Genomic DNA, 23,429 nt, shown 5'->3' with positions numbered 1-23,429 from the left:
AATGCAACTTAGATTCCATTTGTAAGCTTAATGTGGCGCGCATTCATATCGGATTTTCGTATCTATTTGAGAATTAAAGACAAATTTAAACTGTATTTCAAGATGGTTAAAAACTCCTGTGAAAATTAATTATATTAATTATTAATTCCTAAAAATTTGATAATCTTATATAAGCTTAAATTATTTTGGGTAAAAAAATATGAAAAAAAGTTAAAAATTTAGTCCCCGTTTGACAAGTTTCTGAAATGAGGTGAACTTGACTTAGAGAATTAAAAATTCAGCTGCTCTCGCGCCCACTGTGCGCGTGCAGTGCATTGCGAATGGCCCCACTGTGCGCGTTGAGCAATGGAAATGGCACCGAGACTTGGTCTGGGAGTGGGACTCGGACTGGGACTTGATCTGAGAGCTGGACTGGGGACTGGGAGTTGGGAGTTGGGAGTTGGTCTGGCAGTTGTTATTTGGTTATCTGTCCAAGCCATATAAGTCGACAAATGCGCAGTTAGGCCGTGGTCCATGGCCACTGCCTGATGACTGATGGCAATGACAACGTGTGTGTTACGTACTCGCATTTATGATTGGCAGCTGTGCTTGATGGTGGGTGCGGATGCTGGTGGTGGTGCTGGTAGTGGTGCTGCTGCCGCTAGACGCAGTCGCAAACACCGTTGGCTGTATAAATAAAAAGCGTACTTACGATTCCAGATGCAGCGTTGCAGTTGGAATGCGTTTAGCGGCGACTCGGCTCAGGTCCCCAAGAGTACCAAGCTCGACCGCACCGCCTCCCCATTGCCCACCCGCCCGTCGCTCAGCCACACAGCGGGGCAATGTCAAGAATGTTAATGCAGCGGCGGCAGCTATCGGCAATGACAACGTCGACGAGGCAGCAGCGCAGCCAACACATGTCAATTGATGGACTAGACGATACCCTGGCAAACGAGAGACTCTAATTTGCAAAGCTGCAAAGCTTTAAGGCTCAGAAAAGCTTCATTGTATTTATATATATTTTATATTATTAATATTGTGTATAATTTATAGAGGTATTTATTTTTAACTAAAATATGTCTTACATTATAATATTAATTATATAATATTTGTAATATAGTTTTTTTTTTTGTCTATTATTTCAACTTATTTTTCAAAAATACAAAAAAAAATCCTGAAGCATTTCTAAAAAATATTGTACTAATATTATAATATTTAATTTTTTTTTTATATTTCAAAAATAGAAGAAAAAAATCCTGAAGCATTTCTAAAAAATATTATAATAATATTATAATATTTAATTTTATTATATTTTTGTTGTCTAGTATTTTCACTTATCCTGAAGCATTTCTAAAAAATATTATAACAATATTATAATATTTAATTTTATTTATTTTTTGTGTCTAGTATTTCCACTTATCTTTTAAAAATAGAAAAAAAATAAATCCTTAAGATTTCTAAAAAATATTATAATAATATTATAATATTGATTTTAATTATTTTTTTTGTCTAGTATTTCCACTTATCTTTCTTTATCATATTATAATATTTAATACTGAAGAAAGAAGAAATTTTAATCACTTTCAACTTGCATTCAAGGGAGCCTACCCCAGCTGCTTGCACATGCTGTGTACAGGGTATAACAAGAACAACAACAACTAGAGAAATGAGCACAAACATTTACTTAATCCATTTCCAATGCAATTGCTCTCGTTCCCGTTCCCGTTCCCGTTCCCGTTCCCGTTCCCGTTCCTGTTCCCGCTCCCGTTCCCATTCCCATTCCCGTTCCCATTGGTCGTTGCCATAGTCGCTCCCATTGACGTTCCCGTTCCTTGTAGAATTCATCCAGTTTTTGTTATTGTTTTTGCTATTTGTTTTTTGTCGTTTCGTTTGTTTCTTCTTCTTCTATTTGCTTACGTACAACCACATAGAGCTAGATGGCAGGGGCTACAGTTACTTAGAGCTAATTTCCTGGCCGTTGGCAGTGGAGGATTGCCGTTTGGCCTTGGGCTTGGTCTGCTCCGGTAGAAAGTATGCCATCACGGTAAGCACGACCACGAAGCCGAGCAGAGTCCAGAAGGTGGCGTCGCAGCTGCTAAACAGCAAATTGCCCAGCACATTGCTGCCCACCACAGCGCCGAGTCGGCCCACCATCATGATGAAGCACATGCCCATCGCATTGATCTGCGTCGGATAGAAGTCCATGGCGATGGTGCTGACCAATCCGCCGCAGTTGCCAATGGCCATGGCCAGGGTCAGCGCAATCACGACCAGGATGAATTCCCGCAGCCAGTGGAGCAGAGCCAGGCATACGACGGTCAACACCATCCAGGCCACTGCAGGGAGAGAGAAAGAGAGAAGGGAGCGAGAGAGAGAGAGAGAAAAGAGGATTAGTTATAGTAAAGTAAGAAAGTACTAAAGAGTTGTGAGAAGACCGAGAGAGAGAGAGAGGGGGAGAGAATGCGAGGAAATGATAAAATATAGCCAAATAATGAAGTGGGAGACAGGTGAGAGTGAGAGAGAGAGAGAGAGAGGAAGACGGAGAGAGAGGAAGACGGAGAGAAAGGTTGAAGAAAGAGCATTGAACACAGAAAATTAGAAAGAGTGAAAGGGGAAGAGCGAGAGGGATACAGAGACAGATCAAGAAAAATGTTTATAGAGAGAGAAGAGAGATGATATTTAAATAGCAATGTGAAATGCAAATGCAAGAGAGAAAGGGAGAAAGAGCGAGGGAGATAAAGCAAGAGAGAGAGAGAGGAAGAGAGAGAGAGAGAGAAAGAACAGGAAGTAAACGGAGATAACAATAGAAAAGGATAAGAAAAGAACAAATATGGCAGACAAAGAGGTAAAACCTATAAGAAAGAGACAACAAAAAGAAGAAAGTAAATAATTGTAAGCAAGAAAGTGAAAAAGGATGAGAGCAGTCAAGAGAGATTAACGAAAAATGTATGGGGAGATTGACGGAAGATTTTCGAAAAGTTTCTCTCACGGCTTTCCTATTGATATAATGCCACTCATATTTTCGGTTATGTTGAAAGAGCTATGTTGTGTAAATCAGACTTTCTGCATCTAAAATTCTCCTTTCCGTTCAGAGGTAAACTTATATTGGGATTAAAGATATAGTCTTTGGTAACCAGAAATTGCCATTGATGTCCAGCAGTCGGTTAGTAGAGTTATGGCTGATGAAAATTGAACTGGTACACTCACTCAATAGGTTCCGCTTGCCAATCATATCGATGGTGTAGGCGAAGATTAAATAGATGACCGTGAAGGCGGCGCCGATGGTGATCATCACCAGGTAGGTATTGACGTCGGCCTTCATCGCGCAGGTGCCATCCTCTGAGGGATTCGGTTCGGTGTTGAAGTTCAGCAGGACGGTGCAGAGTAGTGCGCCGTAGGAGCTCTCCTCGCCCAGTTCGTTCAGTATGGTGGGGAACCACATGAAGATGCCCTGGGCGATGCCATAGATGACGAACTGCATGCCGCAGATGTTGAGCGTGTGCAAGACGCGTGAGCGATGGAACAGCGGCACCGTCTGCTGCCAAATGAGACGCAGTGCGTCACAGACGCCGTGCACATTGGACAGACTGGCGCCGCCGAGCTGCGGAGCCAGACACTCCACGGGATATTCGCTGGCCGGCCGGCCCGAATTGTAGACGTACATCTTGCGCAACGTTTCCAGGGCCTTATCGGTGCGTCCGTGAACCAACAGGTACTTGGGCGTCTCGGGCACCGTCAGCAGACCAAGCAGGGCCAGCAGCGCTATGGAGACGTCAGCGATGAGGAACAAGCGCCACGAGGCGACGTTCACGCCCAGCATCGAGCCACTCAGCTCCAGGGGCAGGATGCCGATGGCCATTGCTGAAAGTGGGCAGAGCAGGTGAGAGAGAGAGAGAGAGAGAGAGAGAGAAGATCTGGAATTGGTGAGTCTTACCTGGTGCAAACATGATGGCAAAGCACAGGAAGCAGGAGAGCAACGTGACATGGCGAACTCGTGTTCTGTTCCCATGGAACTCGCCGCACAGACTGAACACGCACGCCTGTCCGCCGGAGATGAAGAAGCCCGTGAGGAAACGGAACGCGATCAGCATCCAGATGTTCACCGAGAAGGCCGAAATGATCGAGGTGATGGCGCTGAGGAGCATCGCTAGGCGCAACGTCGTCACGCGTCCCCAGGTGTCGGCCAGAAAGCCCACGGCATGGGAGCTGAGCACGACGCCCAGAAAACCGGCCGAGGCGAGTATGCCCTGCTGGTCCAGCGTGGCCTGCAGATCACATTTGACCAGGGGCATGATCAGGCTAACGCCCATTATCTCTACCATGACGGCCATGAAGCAGAGGCCGCAGACCAGCAGCAGCTTTAGATGGAAGAGTCCGTGGCCCGTCAACGTGATGGCCTCCTCGAAGCTGTACTCGCGCTTGTCCAACGACTTGCGCTTGCCCGCCGCAGTGTCTGCAATACAGAGACGGCCATCAATCACGCGTCAATCAGCCGTCAATCAGTCGCCACAAGTCGAAACTCATTTGCATAATTGGCACTGGCTTAAGTACGGGCAGCGCGACGCGCTCCTCGAACAGTTAGACGGCGCTGTCATGTCGGAGCAAAGTGCAGATCCGGCTGCGGATTTGTCGGACGATGTGCGTCTGCCCAAGGAGCAGCCGACGCCGGCCTTCTTTGAGTCGAAAACGTTTCGGCTAATCTCGCTCGTCCTCTATCTGGGCGGCATCAGCGGCCTGGGCATGGTGCTGGCCCTCTACTATCTGATCTTCTTCGATTCCGGCATGCCGGACATTCATCTCAAGTTTCCCGTCTCGATTGGCGGCCAGCCGGTGCAGAAGGTGCACGAGTACCAATAGCAGGTGAGCCCCACTCAGCTACTACCACCCCACCCACCCCAACACCCAGACCAAGCCAACCCATGCCCTAGGCATGCAACACAACCCTCGGCCGGACACATTTCAAACTGACCATCGTCGCTTGTCTAATTGGATTTGCCATTCGGGCGATTCGAATGGCTCGACCTGTCTATACCCTGTAATGACCAGTCGAGTGAGAGAATTCGTATTATAAATAATCTAGAATCTGTTTATACCCTGTAATGACCAGTCGAGTGAGTGAATTCGTATTATAAATAATCTAGAAATGCTCAAGGCTTTTAGGAATTGAAAAAGTTAGCTTAGAAGTGCATGTTAAGTACATGTTAAATACTTAACAGGCAGATAAATATTTTTTTAATGAAATTTCAATTAATTTGGTTGACAATATTTCTTGTTAAGTCACAGCATCAATAGCTTATAGAGTATTTTATTCGGGTTTTATCGGCTTTTCCTAGAGAGTATACCTATTTATTTTCAAGAATTGCTATTCCTGCTATTTTCATTCAGTTTGTCATCGGGGTTTTTCCTTATGCGGGGCATCTTTTCTCTAAGAAAACTTGCAATTGCAGCTCATGAGCACAGAGTGACCGACTGCTAGATACCCTGTACACAGCATACATGTTTGTTGTAAGTGTACTTGGGCAAGCTGAAATAATCTGAGCTACATGGACTGCATTAGCTAGACTAACTACCCAAAAAGAGTTCACTAGATGCTTTGCTTCCGTCTGTAACAAAGATTGTCGCGCAAACAGCATACCCATCATGAAGTACCAAGTACATGGTATTTAGAAAAACAAATGACGACAACGTCGACAACAAATCAAACCAGGTCAAGTGGCCAGAGCACAGAGCACGTGATGTGGGCAGGAGGAGGAGGAGGAGGTGGAGGAGGAGGAGGGGGAGGAAGGCAGGTGCGTGGGCGTTTGGTTGGCTTACAGATGGAGGGTAGAAGCTTCTAGGCAGCCACAGTGTTGAATCTTATTAGTGTGGCGGTCAAGACGCTGCCTTCATCATGCGGAGCAGCGCAGCAGCGGCCCGGGCAGCGCCCAAATCGCAATCGCTATGCGAGAGGAAGAAGAGGAAGAAGCGAAAACCGCAAAAATAAACACATGAAATGCAAATTAGCAGCAAATGCGACCGGCAGTCGCACGCCTCGATTCAGTAGCCCTCCAGAAACGCCGAGCCGTGGAAGAGCGCCGAGTTCGAACGGGTTTCGATTAGACGTAAAATAGAATTCTATATTTACATATATACAACATCTGGATATCATGTCCGCGCCCACGCTAAATCTGGCCGCCGTTGTCAAGGAGGCAAAGGACGAGGAGATCCAAGTGCCCAAGTCGAACGATTTCTTCGAGTCGAAAACCTTCCGGCTGCTCACCCTGGTGCTCTACATGGGCGGTGTCAGCGGCATGGGCCTAACCCTGGCCATGTACTATCTGTTCATCTGGGACTCGCGTATGCCGCCGCTGCCCGTCTTCAAGCATACGCATCCCATTGGCTAGACGCAGGACCCATTGGACACCAAACTCTACCCTCTTCCTCTTTATATTTTTCATTTTTGGGTAAGTCTCTTGGTGTCTTAGAGCACCGTCCCTGACACCGCCTCGCTTTCACTTTGTTTTTGACCTGCGCTTTATGCTAAGCACACGGATTAATTGTGTGGGCGATGTTTGGGTATGTGGGCGTGGCAGAGCTACTCATCCAATGCGAAAAGCAATTCAATGAGCCATGGTGGGGTCGGCTCTAGGCCCGTGTGGGTAGGCTCTGGGACCCTGTCTGGTCTTTATTTGATATACAAGTAAATGCGAACGAATTACGACAAAAAAACAAAAAAAAAATTGACAGGCACGCAGAAAACTAATCCGCTTTAGCAGCTACTGGGCTAGCCAGCTCAGCGCCAGTGGGTCGCTGGCGTCCGATTTTGATTTAATCGACGTCGGCGTCAATAAAATGAAATCAGTAATCGGTGCGACGCACAGCTAGCCGGGCCAGAGAGACCCTCGATTCCCTGGGCAACAGAGAGCAGAGCGGAGATATCGAAAATTACAGCATGCCAGCCGAGATCCCAGCCAGCGCCAACTTGGCCAAGATTGTCAATATCATTGGCTCGAATGTGCGCGAAGTGCCATCGGAGCCGGCGAGCGAGACACCACCAGCACCAGCACGACGTGAGCCAATCTCCGTCATCGGCAGCTCACGGAGCGTGCGTTTGGCCAGCAGCGGAACCCCTCGCAGGGCCGCCTACTGCTACGTGCCCAAGTCGCCGCAGCTGGAGGAGATTGTGTTTGCCGAGCCGACATGCTCGGAGCGATTCGCCCGCTACTTTGTGCTGGTCATCTATCTGTGCGGTCTCTGCAGTCTCGGCTTCTTTCTCTCCATCTATCACCTCTTCTTCTGGGACTCGCGCATGCCGCCCGTCTTCAAGGGCCAAAAGAAGCCGCCGGCCTTTGGCTAATTGCTAGCCAGCTGACCATATTGGTAAGTGAATGGCGGGCGGGCGAGGAGGAGAGTGGTGAAGAGACGAGCAAACTCGAACTTTTTCTAGAGATAGATACTTTGTATAGAGCTCGGTGATAAATGAAGGGGTCTGAAGAGAGTTTGAGAAGCGAAGATTGATCAACTTTTGAGCTATACATCTATGGGGGCACGGGGAAGAAACAGACCATGGGGAAACTAAGAACTAAGAACAATTGCTCATATTAGACTAAAATTCAGACTATTATACAATTTTTGTATAGAACCTGTAAAGAAATTTAAGCTGATTATATGAAAATTTCTGGTTATGAGGGAGATCTTCATAAAAAGATTTACTCGATTTAAGATACACATGAAATGCAAATCAGGTTATAAAGGAGATCTTCATAAAAAGATTTACTAGATTTAAGAGAAATATTGCATGAGTATTGCAAATGAAGGTTCAAATCTCTGTTGGTACAGTCTTAAATTAGCTAAAGCTTTATTTACCTCTACCTAAACTTTTGAGCTATATGTACATCTATGAGGGCAAGGGGAAGAAACAGACGATGGGGAAACTAAGAGCACTACTCATTCACATTGGGTTCCCTTTGCTCATATTAGAATAAAATTCAGACTTTTAAACAATTTATATTGTATATAGAGTATGTAAAGAAATTTAAGCTGATTATATGAAAATTTCTGGGTATGAGGAAGATCTTCATAAAGAGATTTACTCGACTTAAGAGAAATATTGCATGAGTAATGCAAATGAAGGTGCAAATCTCTGTGGATATAGTCTTAAATTAGCTAAAACTTTATTTACCTCTACTTAAACTTTTAAAGGACAGAGCGAAAGAGAAAGAGAGAGGTAGAGTGAGCGTATACAGGGTAGCTGCTAGTCGTGCAACTGCAACTCTAGCAAACTCCTATTTTACTCTGCCTTACTTTCCACTTGATTGATGGTAACTCTCTATTGCGTATAAGAGTGACTTATACACAACAGCGATACCGTTAGCTGCCGTTAAAGCGTCGACTATTTTTGAGTTTGTTTGCCATTCAAGGTGGCGCGACACCTGCGAAGAATCCTTGAGGGCCATTTGCCAACAATGTTGCACTCGCTGTAGCTGGGCAACCGAAATGGTGCGAGGGGGTGGCAAATGGGCTTTGAGGGAGGTGGGCAGAGTGGCTGGGGCACTGGGCGTTTGGCCTACATTTGCGCCAGCCACATGATGAATGTGTGTGCGAGAGTGTGTGCCTATGTGTGTGTGTGTGTGTGTGTGTGTGTGTGTCGGTCGCTTATACAACAAAATCAATGGCCAACCGCTGCAATCGTTCGATGCCCGCTCTCCGTCTCTCTCTCACTCTCTCTCTCTCTCTCAGGCGGCCACTCTCTGGCGCGCACCCTCTCTCTCTCAGTGTTCTGTCTCTCTCTCTCTCTCCATCTCTGTTTGGCGCGCGCAGTTGCATTCGCTTCGTTGTCCTAGTGACCTAGTTGCAGATTATTAACCTCCAGTTAACGACAAACGGATTTGCCGAATTGAAATGGAAAACAAGTAAAAGTTTTACACAATGCACAAAGGATATACTCATCGTATACCCTGTAAAAGCTAATTACTAAAGACAGGTGGCGTAGACAGGTAGACATAATGGAGTAGAGGAGTGTACGAGTATAAGAGCTTATAAATATCAGATAAAATAGAACCTACCTCTAGTCTATGTATACGAATTTTCAAAGATCTCTGCGTGAAAATGTTACCTAACAGAGCTTTAACAGCTCAGATGTGCATCATGTTACAGCTGATATAAGAGTGTTGGCAAATCTACTAAAGCTGCAGCCGAAACTACCCTCTGCTGTCGCGTTTGTAGGGCATTGAAAAGCAATAAAGCAGCGCATGGCGCTTGCTGGCGAAAGGTGCGCATGGGGCAGGTGCTATTGCGGTTGCAGGACATCCCAGCAGCGAAAGTGCACAGCGCACAGCAACAATGCACACACACACACACACACACAGACAGAGATAGACACCTACATATACTTATACACAACAGTATAGTTGAATTCGCCTTGCCCACCGTTGTCCTTCGCACAGAGCCGTCTGCGAAGGTTGTCCCGGACACGGTCACACTCAAAAGTCAGATGCAGCGCAGCGACTGCAACGACTGCAACGATTGCAGCGACTGCAGCGCCGCTAGATGGCGGAGGATGCCAATTAAATTGTCGAAATGTCTGGAACATGATTTCATTTGAATTATGGACGAATGCGCGCTTTGTTGCGGTTTTTTCTTCAGTTTCTTGAATTATTTATTTATTAATCATCTATTTTTGCTGGCAAATTGAGGCGCGCATTTGTATTTCCGCGTGCAATAAACAACAAAAACGAGCGTGGGCGTGAACGTGGGCGTTGCGCTCTTGACACATAAAGCAGTGACAGGGCCTCAAGACGTGCCGATATGCTGCCTCAGTCACTGTCGCAGTCGCTGGCGCTGCCGGCGTCGCTGTTGCAGTCACTGCTCGACTGGCTGGCTATGTTTTTGTTTTGGGAATGCCAGCGGCGCGTGCCAGTTGCATTTAAAAACAACAACAACAACAACAATAACAACAACAAAAGCAACAGCAAGACAGCTAACGGACCGCATCCAGACGTCGCGGTCGCCACTGACGTCGACGTCGGCAAATTCGTATGTAAATGAAACGAAATGAGCAGATGCAGGCAGCGAGCGAGCGGCTGACAGCTGGCGTAGAGTAAACAGGCATTTTATGAATGAAATTATATGCGAAAAATGCCGAAAAAGCGCAACGCAATCTAGAGGATCGCAGAGGTTAGAGTGAGAGAGAACGAGAACGAACAAGAGAAGAAGCGTGAGAGGGAGTGTGAGTCGGGCGACAGGCTGACACGAAGTCTAAGCCGAACGAAGCGCAGCAGCAGCAGACGACGAGGAGCTGGCGATGCCGATGACGATGACGATGCCGCGCTGCCGCTGCCAATGGCTCCTGCACTGACAGAGGCAGCAGCTGAAGCAGCAGCAGCAGTAGCAGCAGCAAAGGCTCTGCTAACGGCAAAAGCTTTTTGCGCTTGGGCGTCATTTCGCTTGCATTCGCTCGACGCGTCGGTTGGCAGCTTTTTTTTTGGGTGACTGCGACTGTGAGAGCGACGACTGTTCCAACTTGAACTGTCAACAATAACAATAACAAACTACAAGAACTTTGCATTTATGTACAGCAACAGCAACAACAAGTAGACTAACAAATTGCACTGCCACAAAGAAGAAAAAACTTTAAAAACTTTAAATATACATATACATCCCATGTATGTATGTATGTATAGACAAATATGTATAGAAAATGAAAGTGCATAATAACAATAAATAATTTACAATCAAAAATTTATAAAACTCAGCTACAAAATCAAAATAAAGAAAAAAAACTGAAAAACAGACACAACGAAAATCAAAAGAGAAGCAGAGCAACAAGAACAGTTAAACAACGAAAATGAATTCCAAAGTCAATTCGCTGGAGGAGAAAGTGAAACTGCCGCCAACGGAGACAATAAGCCGTTGCTATCAGCCGCAGCAGAGCAACCGTAAGGTCATACGCATCCTAACGGTAGCCGTCTATGTGCTGTGCGTATCGCTGGCGGCCATCATGCTATCGCTCTATTATATTTTCATATGGGATCCGACCATACGGCCCTTCGTCACCAAGGCCAATCAGTGCGGTAAGTGTTTTGGCGGCGACGTCGGCGGCGGCGTCTAACGGCAAATGCCCAAAAAATGCCATTAAATAAGTTAAGGATTAACTGTAACTGAAACTGCACTAGTTTTGCAAAGTATGTGGGTATGTGGGTGAGGCGGAGCAGATGGGGCGAGGGGAGCTGTGGGTGCCTTTGGGCAATGGTCAAGTAGACGTGGAAAAGAGGGAGGGGTGGCGGGAAGGGTTCCGCCGCTAAATCAAACTGGGACACAGGCTTTCAACTAGGCTACAGCTAAATTGCATATTACACACACACGCTCGCTGGCACTCACACACACACACACACACACACACATTAACTAGCTGGAGCGAGAAGTAGATGAGGCGTTATAACAATAACGGTAACGGCTCGGAACGCTTTCGGTTCTCGTGCGCTTCTCGTTGTGAAGGGCGTGAGAGTTTTGCTTGCATGTTCTAGCCGTTCTTCTTCTTCATCGTCTTCGTCTTCGTCTTTCTCCTTCTTCCTTCTCTCCTTGTGTTATTCTTGTTGCTGCTGTCCTTTTACAGTTTTGTAAATCAACTTGAAATTGGGTCAATGGGCTATCTCTCATGCGTGTGTATGTATGTGTGTGTGTGTATGTGTGTGTGGCAGTGCCTGCATAGCTTTTGCGGTTCAATAAACGCTTTGTCACGACCCATGAAATTGGCTCAGCCCGAAAAATTTGCCCAATACTTGACCCAACACTAATGCATTATCATAAAGCAGGCCAATGTGTGGTTAGGAAACATCGTATCAAAGTGCCGTTAAAGTTTAGATATCAAATTTTATGGGTCTGCAGGGTGATTGCAGGCAACTCGGGATTGAGTCGTCTATAATATATATTAAAGTTCCACAATATTTATTTATTGTGTATAACTGGATGATATCAGTCGTTATATAGAGCTTAAATAATATTATATTTTATAGAACACTTTGAAGTTGAAAGAGAATTCATTTACATATGTATATAATCTCGGCTTCAACAGCTGAACCTATTGATTCTCAGATGATCTTATATTTACACACTTATACACACTCTTATACGAGCTCATTTTAGCACAAACTTAACTAGATTGAAGCTGTAATAAACCAGTTCTGAAGTCCACTCCAGTCAGCCTATATTTTACTTTTTTTTAAAGATCAGTTTGGCCTAGTATTAGCTGTGCCCATTTTTAGCCATTCCTATTCCAATTAATACAATTTAGAAATGGTAATAAAATCCAGTTTATTTGCTAGATCATTACAATGATTGAAAGATAGCTTTAATATTTGCTCAAAAACACATGTAGCTGCACAATAAACTTGACCAAAGTCTATGGTAAGTTTCTGGCTATTATTGAACTCCTAAGAAGCCGACTGAAGAAAGTGGTTATGCTAGTTCATAATATAATCGATAAATATCGATCTTGCATATGTGCTCTTGAGCATGAAGTTGACCTATCGAATTATCAGTTTTTCAATAAATATAGATTATAGCGTAGCATATCGATAAACATAGTTGCGTTATAAGTGAATCGATAATTATCGATGTTGACTGATTAGCATTTCGTGGCTCAAAGCTTAAAGAACTTTAAGAGCTCGTCCTCTGGCATAATAAGACTTATTGATTGGAACAATTTCCTTTGTATATGCACAAGAAAAAATGTATTTAATGATTGATCGATAACATATTTTAGTATATATGCATATCTTAATGCCAAGAAGCACAGCAAACTCTTAGAGAGTAAACTTCCATCATATCGCTTTACCTGATATTTTATTATATTATTGACATCATTCCATTTTGCTTGCAGACAAAATTGTGATACCCGAAAAGATTGCCATACGCCTATTAAACTCATCGGAAGTCACCGCAGAGCAGTTCTACAAGCACATCCTCGAACAGTATCGCATCCTGAACCACTTGCAAATGCAGCGCCAGCAGTTCCTGCAGAAGCAGCATCTGCAGCTGCAGCAGCTGGAGGCAAGCAATCGCTTCCAGGAGGTGTTCGCCACGGCCACCATCTATCAGGCGCATCAGCAGCCACGTGATCCGCTCCAGAAGTCAAAGGCTCTACAGGCTGCCACGTCGTTATCCTCCTCCTCCTCCTCCTCCTCCTCGTCCGCCTCCCTCTCATTGGCCAACAATAGTAGTGGCAGCAGCAGCAGCAGCAGCAGCGACCCGTTTCGCCTAGAGCCACCAGTGATTGGGGACAGCTCGTCGCACCACCTGCCCCTCGTGCTGGACACTTCACCACCGGCAGAGGGCAACATCCAGCATGTGAAGCGGAAGACTCATCGTGGCCATTATAAGCACCATCGCAGTCGTGCCGGTGCCAAGAAGCTGGCGGAGCGAACCGGTGCCACTGCAACGGTCAGCAGCACAGCCAGCGAGCAGCCAACGGTGGCTGCACCACACGGCTACATGGATGCCCCACTCAATCCGGCAGCCGGCACCATTCTGCAGCAACCGCTGCAGCTCTACACATCCATGCCCATACCGCTCATCCTCAGTCCGAGCAATGGGGAGAAGCGCCTGTCGCACCACAGCCACAGCCATGCGCACGGCGAGCGGCGGGGCATGGGCGGTGCACAGGCCAGACGACGCGCCACCACAGCCACCGTATCGGGCTACGATGCGCAGACCTACCTCAATCCGTTCCTCACCGGTGAGCTCATCTTCGAGAAGTAAGCAGCTGGCTGACCCACACTCGCACCCACACACACACACACACACGTACACACACCGACACAGACACACTCACACTCGCTGAGAGTTACACGTTGAACATTTGGCCAAAGTTTAGCTAAAGATACTTTACTTTAAGCATCTGGCACCGGCACCGGATGAGATGGGAATCGAGACTCGTACACTGTCATATCACACAGTTATAGCCAGACTTTTACTACTACAACTACAACTACTTGCACTCTGGCAGATGCATCTGATATGACTATAAATATATACATATATATCATATGTGTATATATCAGAGTTGACTCTTCAAGTTTCAAGTTGAACTCTATATTTAAATGGCAAATGATTTGATATAATTGAGCAGCTGACAAAGTTCCTTGTAAAGTTCATGTTAGTTGAGCTTCTTCACAGAGGAATTTTCAATTGCAGTCGGGTCAACAAGTTAACAGAGAGTTGACATATGTTAACAGCCACATTGACTAGCTTAACAGCCAGGCTGGGCTTCTTCCACTCAAGCAGCTGCCTGTTAACATGAACTACGATAGTCATGCTCATTGTAGAGCAGACATTGATGTTGAATGGATTTGAAATGGAATTGTGCTCAAAGAAATTCTACAAGAGCTCTGGTAAAGGTCATAGACGATGCACTGCACGGCACCTAGCGACACCTCCCACTACGTATATACAAATATATATCCAAATATTTCAAAGAAAACAACTATATATATATATGTATGTATATTTATATATAGAGGGGCTTTACTTAACACTGATTCCTACAGATATCCTACACACACACACTCACACAGAGAGACACACTGGCAGCACACGGCATACGCAATACTCAATAATAGACATAGATGATATATATAGTGCATGCGATAGTATCGCATGCGAACGTTAGTTAGGTACTTACTGACATATGTACCTAGACGGGACCCACTCCAATAGAGCGTCACTCACAGCGGCAAGCAAACGACACCCCACCTAGGACACTGCTTTAAGGCAACAACAATAACTAGTTAAAATCGAAAGATATATAGTATATATACATACGTATATGGTATAATCACACTCACTAAATATCACACACACATATAGTATACACAGCTATATGTATATGTATATCACTCACGGCATCAAAGATTTCGGAGAGGGTTCGGCTTGGCATGAATATTTCATACATAGATGGATTACAATTGTTAACGATGTTTATACGATATTTGTATATAATATAACACCAAGTGCACAGCACACATATAACTAACTACATACATATATAAGCAGAAAAGAATATATACATATATAAATGTGGGAACTACAATCTTCAGTTCAGTTACGCATAGAAATTTTGAGTGGGCAAAAATCGAATCATTTGGTTTTTTTTGTCGCGCTCTCAAAAGTATGCTACAAAATTATATTTACGAAATGGAATTTTCAAATAGTAGTGCCGGTTTTTTTTTAAAACACTCAAACGATATATAAAATGTTGGATATATGAATTTGTTTTGCATTGAGATTTGCGTAGCTTCGTAATATTATAGAAAGACAAATTTTGAATTGAATATATAAATATATGAATTAATATATGATATATATAGTACTGTAGAACTTAGAATCAAATTTCAGCGAAAAGTTTTGATAAAGTGTTTGTTCCTAAAAAAAAAACCGAGAATTTCCATTGCAATTAAAATGAAAATGAAAGAAAGAAAAGAAAATTACTATAAATATTTGGGTACAGTTTTTATTCGAAAAAAAAAAGTTATTATAATTGAAATGTATTAAAATTTAGAAAAAAAAACCTATATATATATATAAATGTATACCTTTTCTATCATTTTTTTTTTTTTCATGTGTGCTTACAGTACTTGAATTCTCTCTATATATACATATATATATATCTCGATTTGAACTTCGAATGTCGTCTTTGCTTGGCTGGAGATTTTCTAGTTTTTGGTTTTATGCTCTACATAGTGTACCCCATATACATATATATAACATATAGCACATGACACATGATATATGATATATGACCTATGACATATGACATATAACATTTCCATTTCCGTATATGTATACGAGAACTATTTACATATTTGTATAATTGATAAATTGCTGTGGCGCACCTTCATAATAAGAAAAGGAACTGCAAATGCGCACCCAAAAAAAAAAAAAAACAATAAAAAATATAAAAAATAAAATAAAGCCTTAAGAAATAAACCCTATATCATATACCAAAATCGCAATCAAAAAACCAGAGAAAAATATTACAAAAAAAAAAAAAAAAAAAAAAAGAAAAAATGTTTTTACACAAAAAAAAAATCAAGTTGAGGCAAATAATTCTAAAAAATAAATAAAAACAATATGGCTTTACAATATAGAATTGTATCCTGTAACTGTATTTAAAACTGAATAAAAAATCAACAAATAAACTGCATATGAAATAAATACACAAACACACAGACTCACACTCACACACACACACATACACGCATGTGTACTTATGTACTATGTGTGTACTTAGTGGAAAATGAACGAATCATTTTGGCAATAATAAAGCATAGAACGAACTATAAAACAAACAACAACAACAACAAGTCGTTTCATTAACAGTATAGAGCAACAAGTAGTCGACACAGAGATACCCTGGAAATCTCGCTCGATTGAAAGGAATTCATAATGAAAGCAAAGATTGAAAAGAACGAACTACAGAAACATCTGTATCAAATTGAAAGACCTAAATGTATTTAATACTAATATATCCACTATATCTATCTACTCATCATACATATAACAACTCTGTCTATCTGGGTAATAGAGCCCGCCAAGCACCCCTTACAGAGTATGGACAATCAAAGTATTTCTGTCTTGCTTTAATGAGAATTTAATTAGCCTTACAGCTCACATAAAACCCATTGTTCTTCTATATTAATTAGTGGAACAGCTCGTCGAGTTCTAATCAGCGAAACTTCACTTTTACACAATTTAATTACAAGCAGGCTCGCAACCGGGAAGTCTTTTCATTTATTAGCCCATTTTTCATGGGGTTCAACTCACCGAACTCGCGATCACAATCTATCACATAGCCCGGATTATCCATGGCACTAGATCACTTATGTCTATATATGTATATAAATATATTCGAAGCACGTTTAAAAAGAAATAAATGGGTTTCAGAGACTCGACTAATCGCAAAATCACTTGTATATACTCATAGATATACGTCTAGACATATGCCCAAGTATATCTCAATTTTAGATAAGTTGAATTTTCACCGTTGCGACGGCTGTCGTTACCAAAATTCGACTGATACAGCCCGAGAGCAGTCAATGCCACTTTAAGCATAAGCATTTACCATCTGGTAACACGTTCTGCGTTCTATCTGGTATTATTATATGGGCCAATTACAACGGTGTTCTGTAAGGCGATGGATGAAGAGCAATCAAAGACCTAAGATAAATAGACATTGAGGAGTAAAAGTCGACTGGTTGGGTATGTCAGACGGGGCAGATAGCTCGCTTACCGAATGGAATCCAATGGATGATTGAACTGATTAGTTGAGTGATTGATGACTCTGCATTCAATCTGGATTACATCTATTGACTGACTAACTGATTGCTGAGCGGATTGATTGATTGATAACTAACTGACTGGTGAATGATTGATGAATGCTTGATGAAGTATTAATGATTGATTCACGATTGATTGACGATTAATTGATAATTGATTGACGATTGATTGATGATTGATTGATGATTGATTGGTGAGAAATTGGTAGTTGATTGATGATTGATTGACAATTAATTGGTAGTTGATTGACGATTGATTGATGATTGATTGGTGAGAAATTGGTAGTTGATTGATGATTGATCGATGATTTATTGGTCATTGGTTGATGATTGATTACAGAATGATTGATGATTGATGGGTGATGTATGAATGATTGATTACTTAATCTGCTACATATCTGTATATATAACATAAGTTGTCTGATTGACTGACTGACTGATTGATTGTTATATATTCCGATTGACTGAAGGGACTGAATTGACTGACAAAATGACCAAAATTATCCCCAGGAATATGAATCAATCGAATGACTAACCGAGCCACAAAAGTGGGTATACGAAACTACCAGAATGATTAAATCGGATTTTATATATGAAATGCGGGCAGTAATTTCTCTTTCAAATCAATATTGGATATCATATAGCAATAAAAATAACTGATTGAAGGTCTTACCTGTCAACCACTCTCCCCCAATGCATCTAGGGTATTTGCAGAATGGAAAAAACTCTTGGCCAAAATACCGTAATTATGGTTTAACATGGCGCTATAAAATAACTTAAACAACCCACTCAGATATCGCTAAGAATAACTGCAAGTCAGCGCACGAGTGGGCGTGGCCAGCGCTCGCAGTCTGTTGGCGGACGGCGCACGAGGTGCTTGATTAGGCCCCACCACACGTCTAACTAAATATGTATTAATGCTCAAATAAAAGACGTCAAAACAAATAGGAAACTCCGAATAGTGCAAGGCCCTAGCGCAAAGGAATTCTACTCAAGAGTCGTAAGTACAAGTAAAGGATATCCAAGGATTGGATCCTCGTTATATATTCAATATATTATTGCATTTGAATTCAATCTTGATTTTGAGTTATTTATTTACACACAATTAAAGATAATTTAGAAGTCAAACATGGAGAAGTCGAACATTAGATAGACGTCGAACAAGCAGAGATTGTTACAGTATTAGCCTAGGGATCTTAAATAATATACATACATATATGCTTATCTCAGACCTTTTGATATTTGCATTTTAGAAAATGTTTTATATTGACAAATCTGGGTTATGATATATGCATGTATATACCTATATAAATCCACTTTGATTGGTTTACTGTATAATGAGTGCATCTATTACACAGTTATTTAAGGAAACCTTAAGCAAAGCAAGCACAACAAGTGCTGGCAATGCCTTACAATTATGTCGTTGATATATAGTTCTATATATATGTACATACAGATATATGCATGTATATAGGATACACAGACTTTGATTTAGATAAACAATGTTTTCTTTGTCTATTGATAAACATATCGCTCAACTTCTGTCTCGCTCACACACGCTCTGCTCTCTCCCTGAAGCTCTTTGTACCTTACTCTTCTTATCTGTGGGCACTTTTCGACACAATATCAAATATATACATATATTTGGATATTATTTATGCCTAGATTTATATATATGTCTAGATTTTGATAGCTGTCGGCCTAAGCGGCTTTCTTTAATGCTACAATAGAACAAAAGTCGAGTCTTCTGTAGAAGTGTGCCCAAATATTATTTACACCGAGAGCTAAACTAGATTCTATATAAACGTATATATTCATATAAACATATATATATATATCCTATGTTGTTTTACAGTTATCTCTCTAATGCAGCAACATAAGTTGGTAACAGCGTTACATAGATCGGCATTATCTAGCTGTATACCAAGCGGTAAACATTTATGACTCTTTTCCTAGTTTTGTCAGCTGAAACTAGAAGAAGACGAAGCAGAAGAAGTTGATGAAGCTGGTGAGACAGAGCAATTGCTATCTCATTTAACGATCAACGCTCGATATCAAGATGTTGTCAAGCTAAACATATTCCGGAATCTGACAGTGCAATGAGGATAAAGTGCCTGGTAAAGCTAATGGCAAATAGTTAAAAACTCACATTCGTTTCTATACAAATCAACGTTTATTAGAAATTTATCCTTTCCATAGTCTAGTTGCAATGCGTCTGGGCATTGCGATCAGTAAATATATTTGTATTTTGGTCTAAAACAGAAAAATAAATTGATGCAAGGTTAAAAGCCAACTACATAAACATTAAATAAATGGCCTTTTTAGCTAAACGCTTAAGTTTAAATCGAATTCAAAATAATTAATATAATTAAAATAATATAAGAACTATGATGGAAACAAAAAGGGAATTGATAGAAAACGCCAAGAGAAAGAGACACGCCCATAGACCGTTGCTTGAAAGCTAAATATACAAATATATAATTAATATATATATATATATATATATTCATATGCATATACATACATATATATATACCATGTTTAAGCTGGAATTTGTACAGCAGAAAAAGTAGATATATGACGCATCGATGTGCTACGAAAAGCTGCGCTTCGAATGGTTTTCATTTATACAATGGATTTATAACTATTTGGAAGATATATATAAATATTTTATATATATCCATATATATACGTGTATTTATATGAGTATATATATACACATATATATGTACAGTTAAACATAGAGCTAGGTGTATGCACACAATTCGAGCAGATCGAAGCTAAAAGCTTCCAACGACTAGGATCAACCGGGGGCTGGGCGGGTATTACAATGCTTTCTCTATTTTATAAATGTGTGCGTGTGTGTGTGTTGATTAACTCAAAATAGAAATGAAGCGACAGAGAGAGAGACAGAGACAGAGACAGAGACAGAGACAGAGAGAGAGAGAGAAAGCTCTCAGCATCAGGCCCTGCGCCGCAGTCTGCAATCTTCTGCATTTCATTCATTTCCAAGGAATTGGTAAATGTTCATCGCGAAGTCTATTTTCATTGGTTGATTGGCTCAGAATTGAAATGGCGGCGCATCACGGCAGGTGTGCGCATCCATTGGCGTTATGACCACGTGCAGGGAGAGCGTATTCCGCTGACTGCCCGTCAAGTGTGGACTCAAGTTGCGGGAGGTCTGCTCCAGCTCGTCGAAGGGTAGCAGATTATCCAAATTGATGACACGCGCATCATCCGAAAAGTATTCCGTGCGATGCACCACGGTGCGTATGTGCTCAATCTTGTTCTGCACGCCCACAATCAGCACGGCAACCTGTGAATTCGATATTTGCATTAAAGTAGGCATCTCTGATGCATGATAACCATTTGGGGTGGATGTCTACGCACCTTGAAGCGCTCCTCGCCAATATTTTTAAGCTGGCACGTGACACGCAGTCGCACCGTGTTGATCGCACAGCCGGGCACGTCCTCGCCCCAGACCATTTTGGCCTTGTTGTACTTGACGCCACGCGGAAAGAACTCGATTTCCCAGATCATGCAGCCGTCTTAATGGAGAATCAAATTCAATTTTAATAAGGGCAAAGATACCAATTGGAAAGTAAATATTAAATGTTTTTGCACCAAACGCTAAACATTTCAATTGGAATGCTTCTATATGCTGCCTTTATATGATGCATACAGTCGAGTAGAGTGTGGAGAGTAGAATGGAACATAGAGCAGATCTATGTAGAGTAGCTCTACTCTACACTTTACCTTCTCGATCCACTCTACTTTAGTCTGTTGAATTCTATTCCACCCTACTCTATCTTCCATTCTAATTTATGCTGCACTCTTCTCTACGTTCCACTCTACTCCACATTCCACTCTACTCTACGTTCCTCTCTACTTCTGTTCTACGTTAACTCTACTCTTCGTTCCACTCTACTCTACGTTGCACTCCACTCGACTTTCCACTGTACTCTACGTTCTACCATACTCTACGTTCCACTCTACTCTACGTTCCACTGTACTCTACGTTCCACTCATCTCTACGTTCCACTCTTCTCTACGTTCCACTTTACTCTACATTCCACTGTACTCTACTTTCCACTCTTCTCTACATTCCACTCTTCTCGACGTTCCACTCTTCTCTACGTTCCACTCTTCTCTACGTTCCACTGTACTCTACGTTCCACTCTACTCTTCATTCCACTCTACTCTTCGTTCCACTCTACTGTACGTTTCACTCTACCCTACTCTATTTTACTTGACGTTCTACTCTAATCTTGTCTTGTATATTCTACTCCATTCTCTTCTAGGTTTCACTCTATTCTACTTTATGTTATGATCCACGTTCTACTCTACTTTTACCTTCTCCACTCTACATTCTACTCCATGCTAAATGCTACTAGATCTACACAAATAGTTACACATATATAGATGGAAAACACTCACCGTCCTTGGTCTCGGCAATGTGTCGTTGCGAAAAGAAGCAGGTGACATAGTTTTTGTAATCCTCGATCTTGTCGAAGTTGTGCACTTTGATGCCGAGGCTCCACGTGTCGTTCCAGTAGAGGCGCGGAGTGAATTGCAATTGGCCGCCTTCAGTTGCGCGAACCTCGCGCACGCGATCCTCCTGCCCGGACTGATAGCTCAGGCCGATGGCGATGCGATCGATCAGAAATTTCTTGTGATATTCCATGAAGGGAACGACGAGTGAAAGTTCTCGGGGCGTCATCATGGCGAAGCGTATGTGCGTGACAGTCTGCTCGATTAGCTCCATGAAGGTGCTGGCCTTCTTCTCGGCACTGAGGCCGGTCTGGGCTTCGATTAGCTTACGGCGATGCAGCAGCCACGTCTGCAGAATGCTAAACAGTTTGTACTCGCTGGTGACAACGATGTCGTTCTGCTGCAGCAGCAGCTGCAGTATAGCCGGATCCATTTCCACAAAGTCCTTGGACTCGGCCACCAGCTCCAAATTGTTTTTGAGGAAACGCTTTAGCGTTTCGGTGAGATCATTGTGCGTGGGCGTGAACGAGAGCGTGTACTGCAGCCAGGAGACCAGGAAGCCATTGGTCGCCGCCTTGGCCACATGCTTCGTCATATAGCCGATGCACAGCTCGATGAGATCCCGCACATTGTACTTGTCGGACAACGCCAGCATCGGCATCACCGTCTGCAGTGTCACCTCGATCTGGCCCACATACAGATACTTGATGAACTGTGGAAACACGGCCGAGCAGCAGGCTTCCTCGTGCAGCTCAATCACGTGCTTACTGCACTCGTTCCACTGCGGGTTCATCAGCATCACCTGAAAGACATCGCTGCTCGCACAGAGTATGACACGGTGCGCCGGATACTCCTTGCCATCCACCAGCAGAACAATGTCCGACATCAGCTGTTCCGCATACATGTGGGCGATCTTATTGAGCACGCTGTTCGGGTCAATCATCTGCTATACACATAAACGCATACGAAAATATCAGTTTAGATTTGTTGTTAAAATTCTGTTTGGGGGATTACGGGGCTAGTTGCCATTTGCATACTCACGGTGCTCGCTCCATCTAGAGCTTCGTCTGTTTCCAGGCACTTGCGCCGCTTGGCGTCCTGGTCATCGTTGAGGGCTGTGCTGCCCTCTGTTCCATTGTTGGCTGCAGCTGCTGCCGCTGCTGCTGGGGATCCATTGGTACCACTGTTGGGCTCTGCAGCAGCTGGACTAGCGCCCGCACCAGCTGCAGCTGCTGCAACAGCAGGAGCAACCGCAGCGGCTGCTGCACCACCAGCTGCCGCAGCAGCGCCAGCAACACCAGCGGCTGCTGCTGCTGCTGCAACGACACCACCACCGCCACCACAGGCAGCAGCTCCACCAGGGGCGGCCACACCGTTACTATTTGCGTTCATAAAAATCTTTGCACTCGCTTCTGTTTACCTCATGGTAAACACAAGCTGACACAAGCTCCGTTACTAGTCCAGGTACAATTGATTCGACAACTCTTGCAGAAAGCTTGTGTTCGTCTTGTAGGACATGCCCAATTGGTGAATCTCAGTTTCAAGCAATATAAAACAACAAATTGCGTTTGACAGTGCCACCGTGTGACCGTTTTGACTGTACTATAACAAAACCCTGAAGAGCAAGGCACACAAAAATACCGAACG

General features: G+C 43.0%; 6 protein-coding genes across 7 annotated transcripts; 4 read left to right on the top strand and 2 right to left on the bottom strand.

Moving 5' to 3' along the window:
- Positions 1 to 1,440: 1,440 nt before the first annotated feature.
- On the bottom strand, positions 1,441 to 17,103 carry LOC108657122 (uncharacterized). The gene is made up of 4 exons (XM_018109586.3): positions 16,780 to 17,103; positions 3,914 to 4,432; positions 3,187 to 3,840; positions 1,441 to 2,315 (listed from the first exon to the last, which is right to left on the bottom strand). The coding sequence occupies exons 1-4, from the start codon at positions 16,820 to 16,822 to the stop codon at positions 1,933 to 1,935; spliced, it is 1,599 nt and encodes a 532-aa protein (XP_017965075.1). The 5' UTR covers positions 16,823 to 17,103; the 3' UTR covers positions 1,441 to 1,932.
- Positions 4,564 to 12,975, top strand: inaF-A (TRP channel auxiliary subunit inaF-A). The gene is made up of 2 exons (XM_089263514.1): positions 4,564 to 4,839; positions 12,839 to 12,975. The coding sequence occupies exon 1, from the start codon at positions 4,573 to 4,575 to the stop codon at positions 4,834 to 4,836; it is 264 nt and encodes an 87-aa protein (XP_089119640.1). The 5' UTR covers positions 4,564 to 4,572; the 3' UTR covers positions 4,837 to 4,839; positions 12,839 to 12,975.
- Positions 5,975 to 13,115, top strand: inaF-B (TRP channel auxiliary subunit inaF-B). The gene is made up of 2 exons (XM_030388732.2): positions 5,975 to 6,422; positions 12,839 to 13,115. Exon 1 carries the CDS (start codon positions 6,126 to 6,128, stop codon positions 6,360 to 6,362), a length of 237 nt encoding a protein of 78 aa, XP_030244592.1. The 5' UTR covers positions 5,975 to 6,125; the 3' UTR covers positions 6,363 to 6,422; positions 12,839 to 13,115.
- Positions 6,657 to 7,338, top strand: inaF-C (TRP interacting protein inaF-C). Its single transcript, XM_018109595.3, has one exon. It carries the CDS (start codon positions 6,911 to 6,913, stop codon positions 7,313 to 7,315), a length of 405 nt encoding a protein of 134 aa, XP_017965084.1. The 5' UTR covers positions 6,657 to 6,910; the 3' UTR covers positions 7,316 to 7,338.
- inaF-D (trp-interacting inaF-D) lies at positions 10,754 to 15,927 on the top strand. The gene is made up of 2 exons (XM_018109591.3): positions 10,754 to 11,030; positions 12,839 to 15,927. The coding sequence occupies exons 1-2, from the start codon at positions 10,805 to 10,807 to the stop codon at positions 13,714 to 13,716; spliced, it is 1,104 nt and encodes a 367-aa protein (XP_017965080.1). The 5' UTR covers positions 10,754 to 10,804; the 3' UTR covers positions 13,717 to 15,927.
- A 2,338-nt stretch (positions 17,104 to 19,441) lies between the features above and the next one.
- Positions 19,442 to 23,386, bottom strand: Tango10 (transport and golgi organization 10). 2 transcript variants are annotated; one of them, XM_030388731.2, is made up of 4 exons: positions 22,824 to 23,386; positions 21,729 to 22,728; positions 20,682 to 20,839; positions 19,442 to 20,607 (listed from the first exon to the last, which is right to left on the bottom strand). In XM_030388731.2, the coding sequence occupies exons 1-4, from the start codon at positions 23,172 to 23,174 to the stop codon at positions 20,353 to 20,355; spliced, it is 1,764 nt and encodes a 587-aa protein (XP_030244591.1). In that variant the 5' UTR covers positions 23,175 to 23,386; the 3' UTR covers positions 19,442 to 20,352. The 2 variants fall into 2 exon arrangements, with proteins under 2 accessions (XP_030244591.1, XP_017965083.2); XM_018109594.3 differs by having other exon boundaries at positions 21,729 to 22,725.
- Between the last annotated feature and the right edge of the window lie 43 nt (positions 23,387 to 23,429).

Source organism: Drosophila navojoa, chromosome X (genome assembly GCF_054131105.1).
Source record: "Drosophila navojoa isolate 15081-1374.11 chromosome X, UAZ_NAV_1.0, whole genome shotgun sequence".
In the NCBI taxonomy this organism is placed as follows: domain Eukaryota; kingdom Metazoa; phylum Arthropoda; class Insecta; order Diptera; family Drosophilidae; genus Drosophila; species Drosophila navojoa.
Note: the sequence above shows the minus strand (reverse complement) of the source record. Positions and strands in the feature narration are given on the sequence as shown.

Bases quoted from the DNA above. Each gene is read 5' to 3' on its own strand.
- inaF-A (XM_089263514.1), top strand. From the start codon at position 4,573: ATGTCGGAGCAAAGTGCAGATCCGGCTGCGGATTTGTCGGACGATGTG.
- inaF-D (XM_018109591.3), top strand. From the start codon at position 10,805: ATGAATTCCAAAGTCAATTCGCTGGAGGAGAAAGTGAAACTGCCGCCA. The intron at 11,031-12,838 runs GTAAGTGTTTTG...TTTTGCTTGCAG, and splicing joins CACCAAGGCCAATCAGTGCG to ACAAAATTGTGATACCCGAA.
- Tango10 (XM_030388731.2), bottom strand. From the start codon at position 23,174: ATGAACGCAAATAGTAACGGTGTGGCCGCCCCTGGTGGAGCTGCTGCC. The intron at 22,729-22,823 runs GTGAGTATGCAA...TTATGTGTATAG, and splicing joins CTCTAGATGGAGCGAGCACC to CAGATGATTGACCCGAACAG. The intron at 20,608-20,681 runs GTGCGTAGACAT...TCGAATTCACAG, and splicing joins TTGGCGAGGAGCGCTTCAAG to GTTGCCGTGCTGATTGTGGG.
- LOC108657122 (XM_018109586.3), bottom strand. From the start codon at position 16,822: ATGGATAATCCGGGCTATGTGATAGATTGTGATCGCGAGTTCG. The intron at 4,433-16,779 runs GTGAGTTGAACC...TCTGTATTGCAG, and splicing joins AGATTGTGATCGCGAGTTCG to ACACTGCGGCGGGCAAGCGC. The intron at 3,841-3,913 runs GTAAGACTCACC...GCCCACTTTCAG, and splicing joins TGCCATCATGTTTGCACCAG to CAATGGCCATCGGCATCCTG.
- inaF-C (XM_018109595.3), top strand. From the start codon at position 6,911: ATGCCAGCCGAGATCCCAGCCAGCGCCAACTTGGCCAAGATTGTCAAT.
- inaF-B (XM_030388732.2), top strand. From the start codon at position 6,126: ATGTCCGCGCCCACGCTAAATCTGGCCGCCGTTGTCAAGGAGGCAAAG.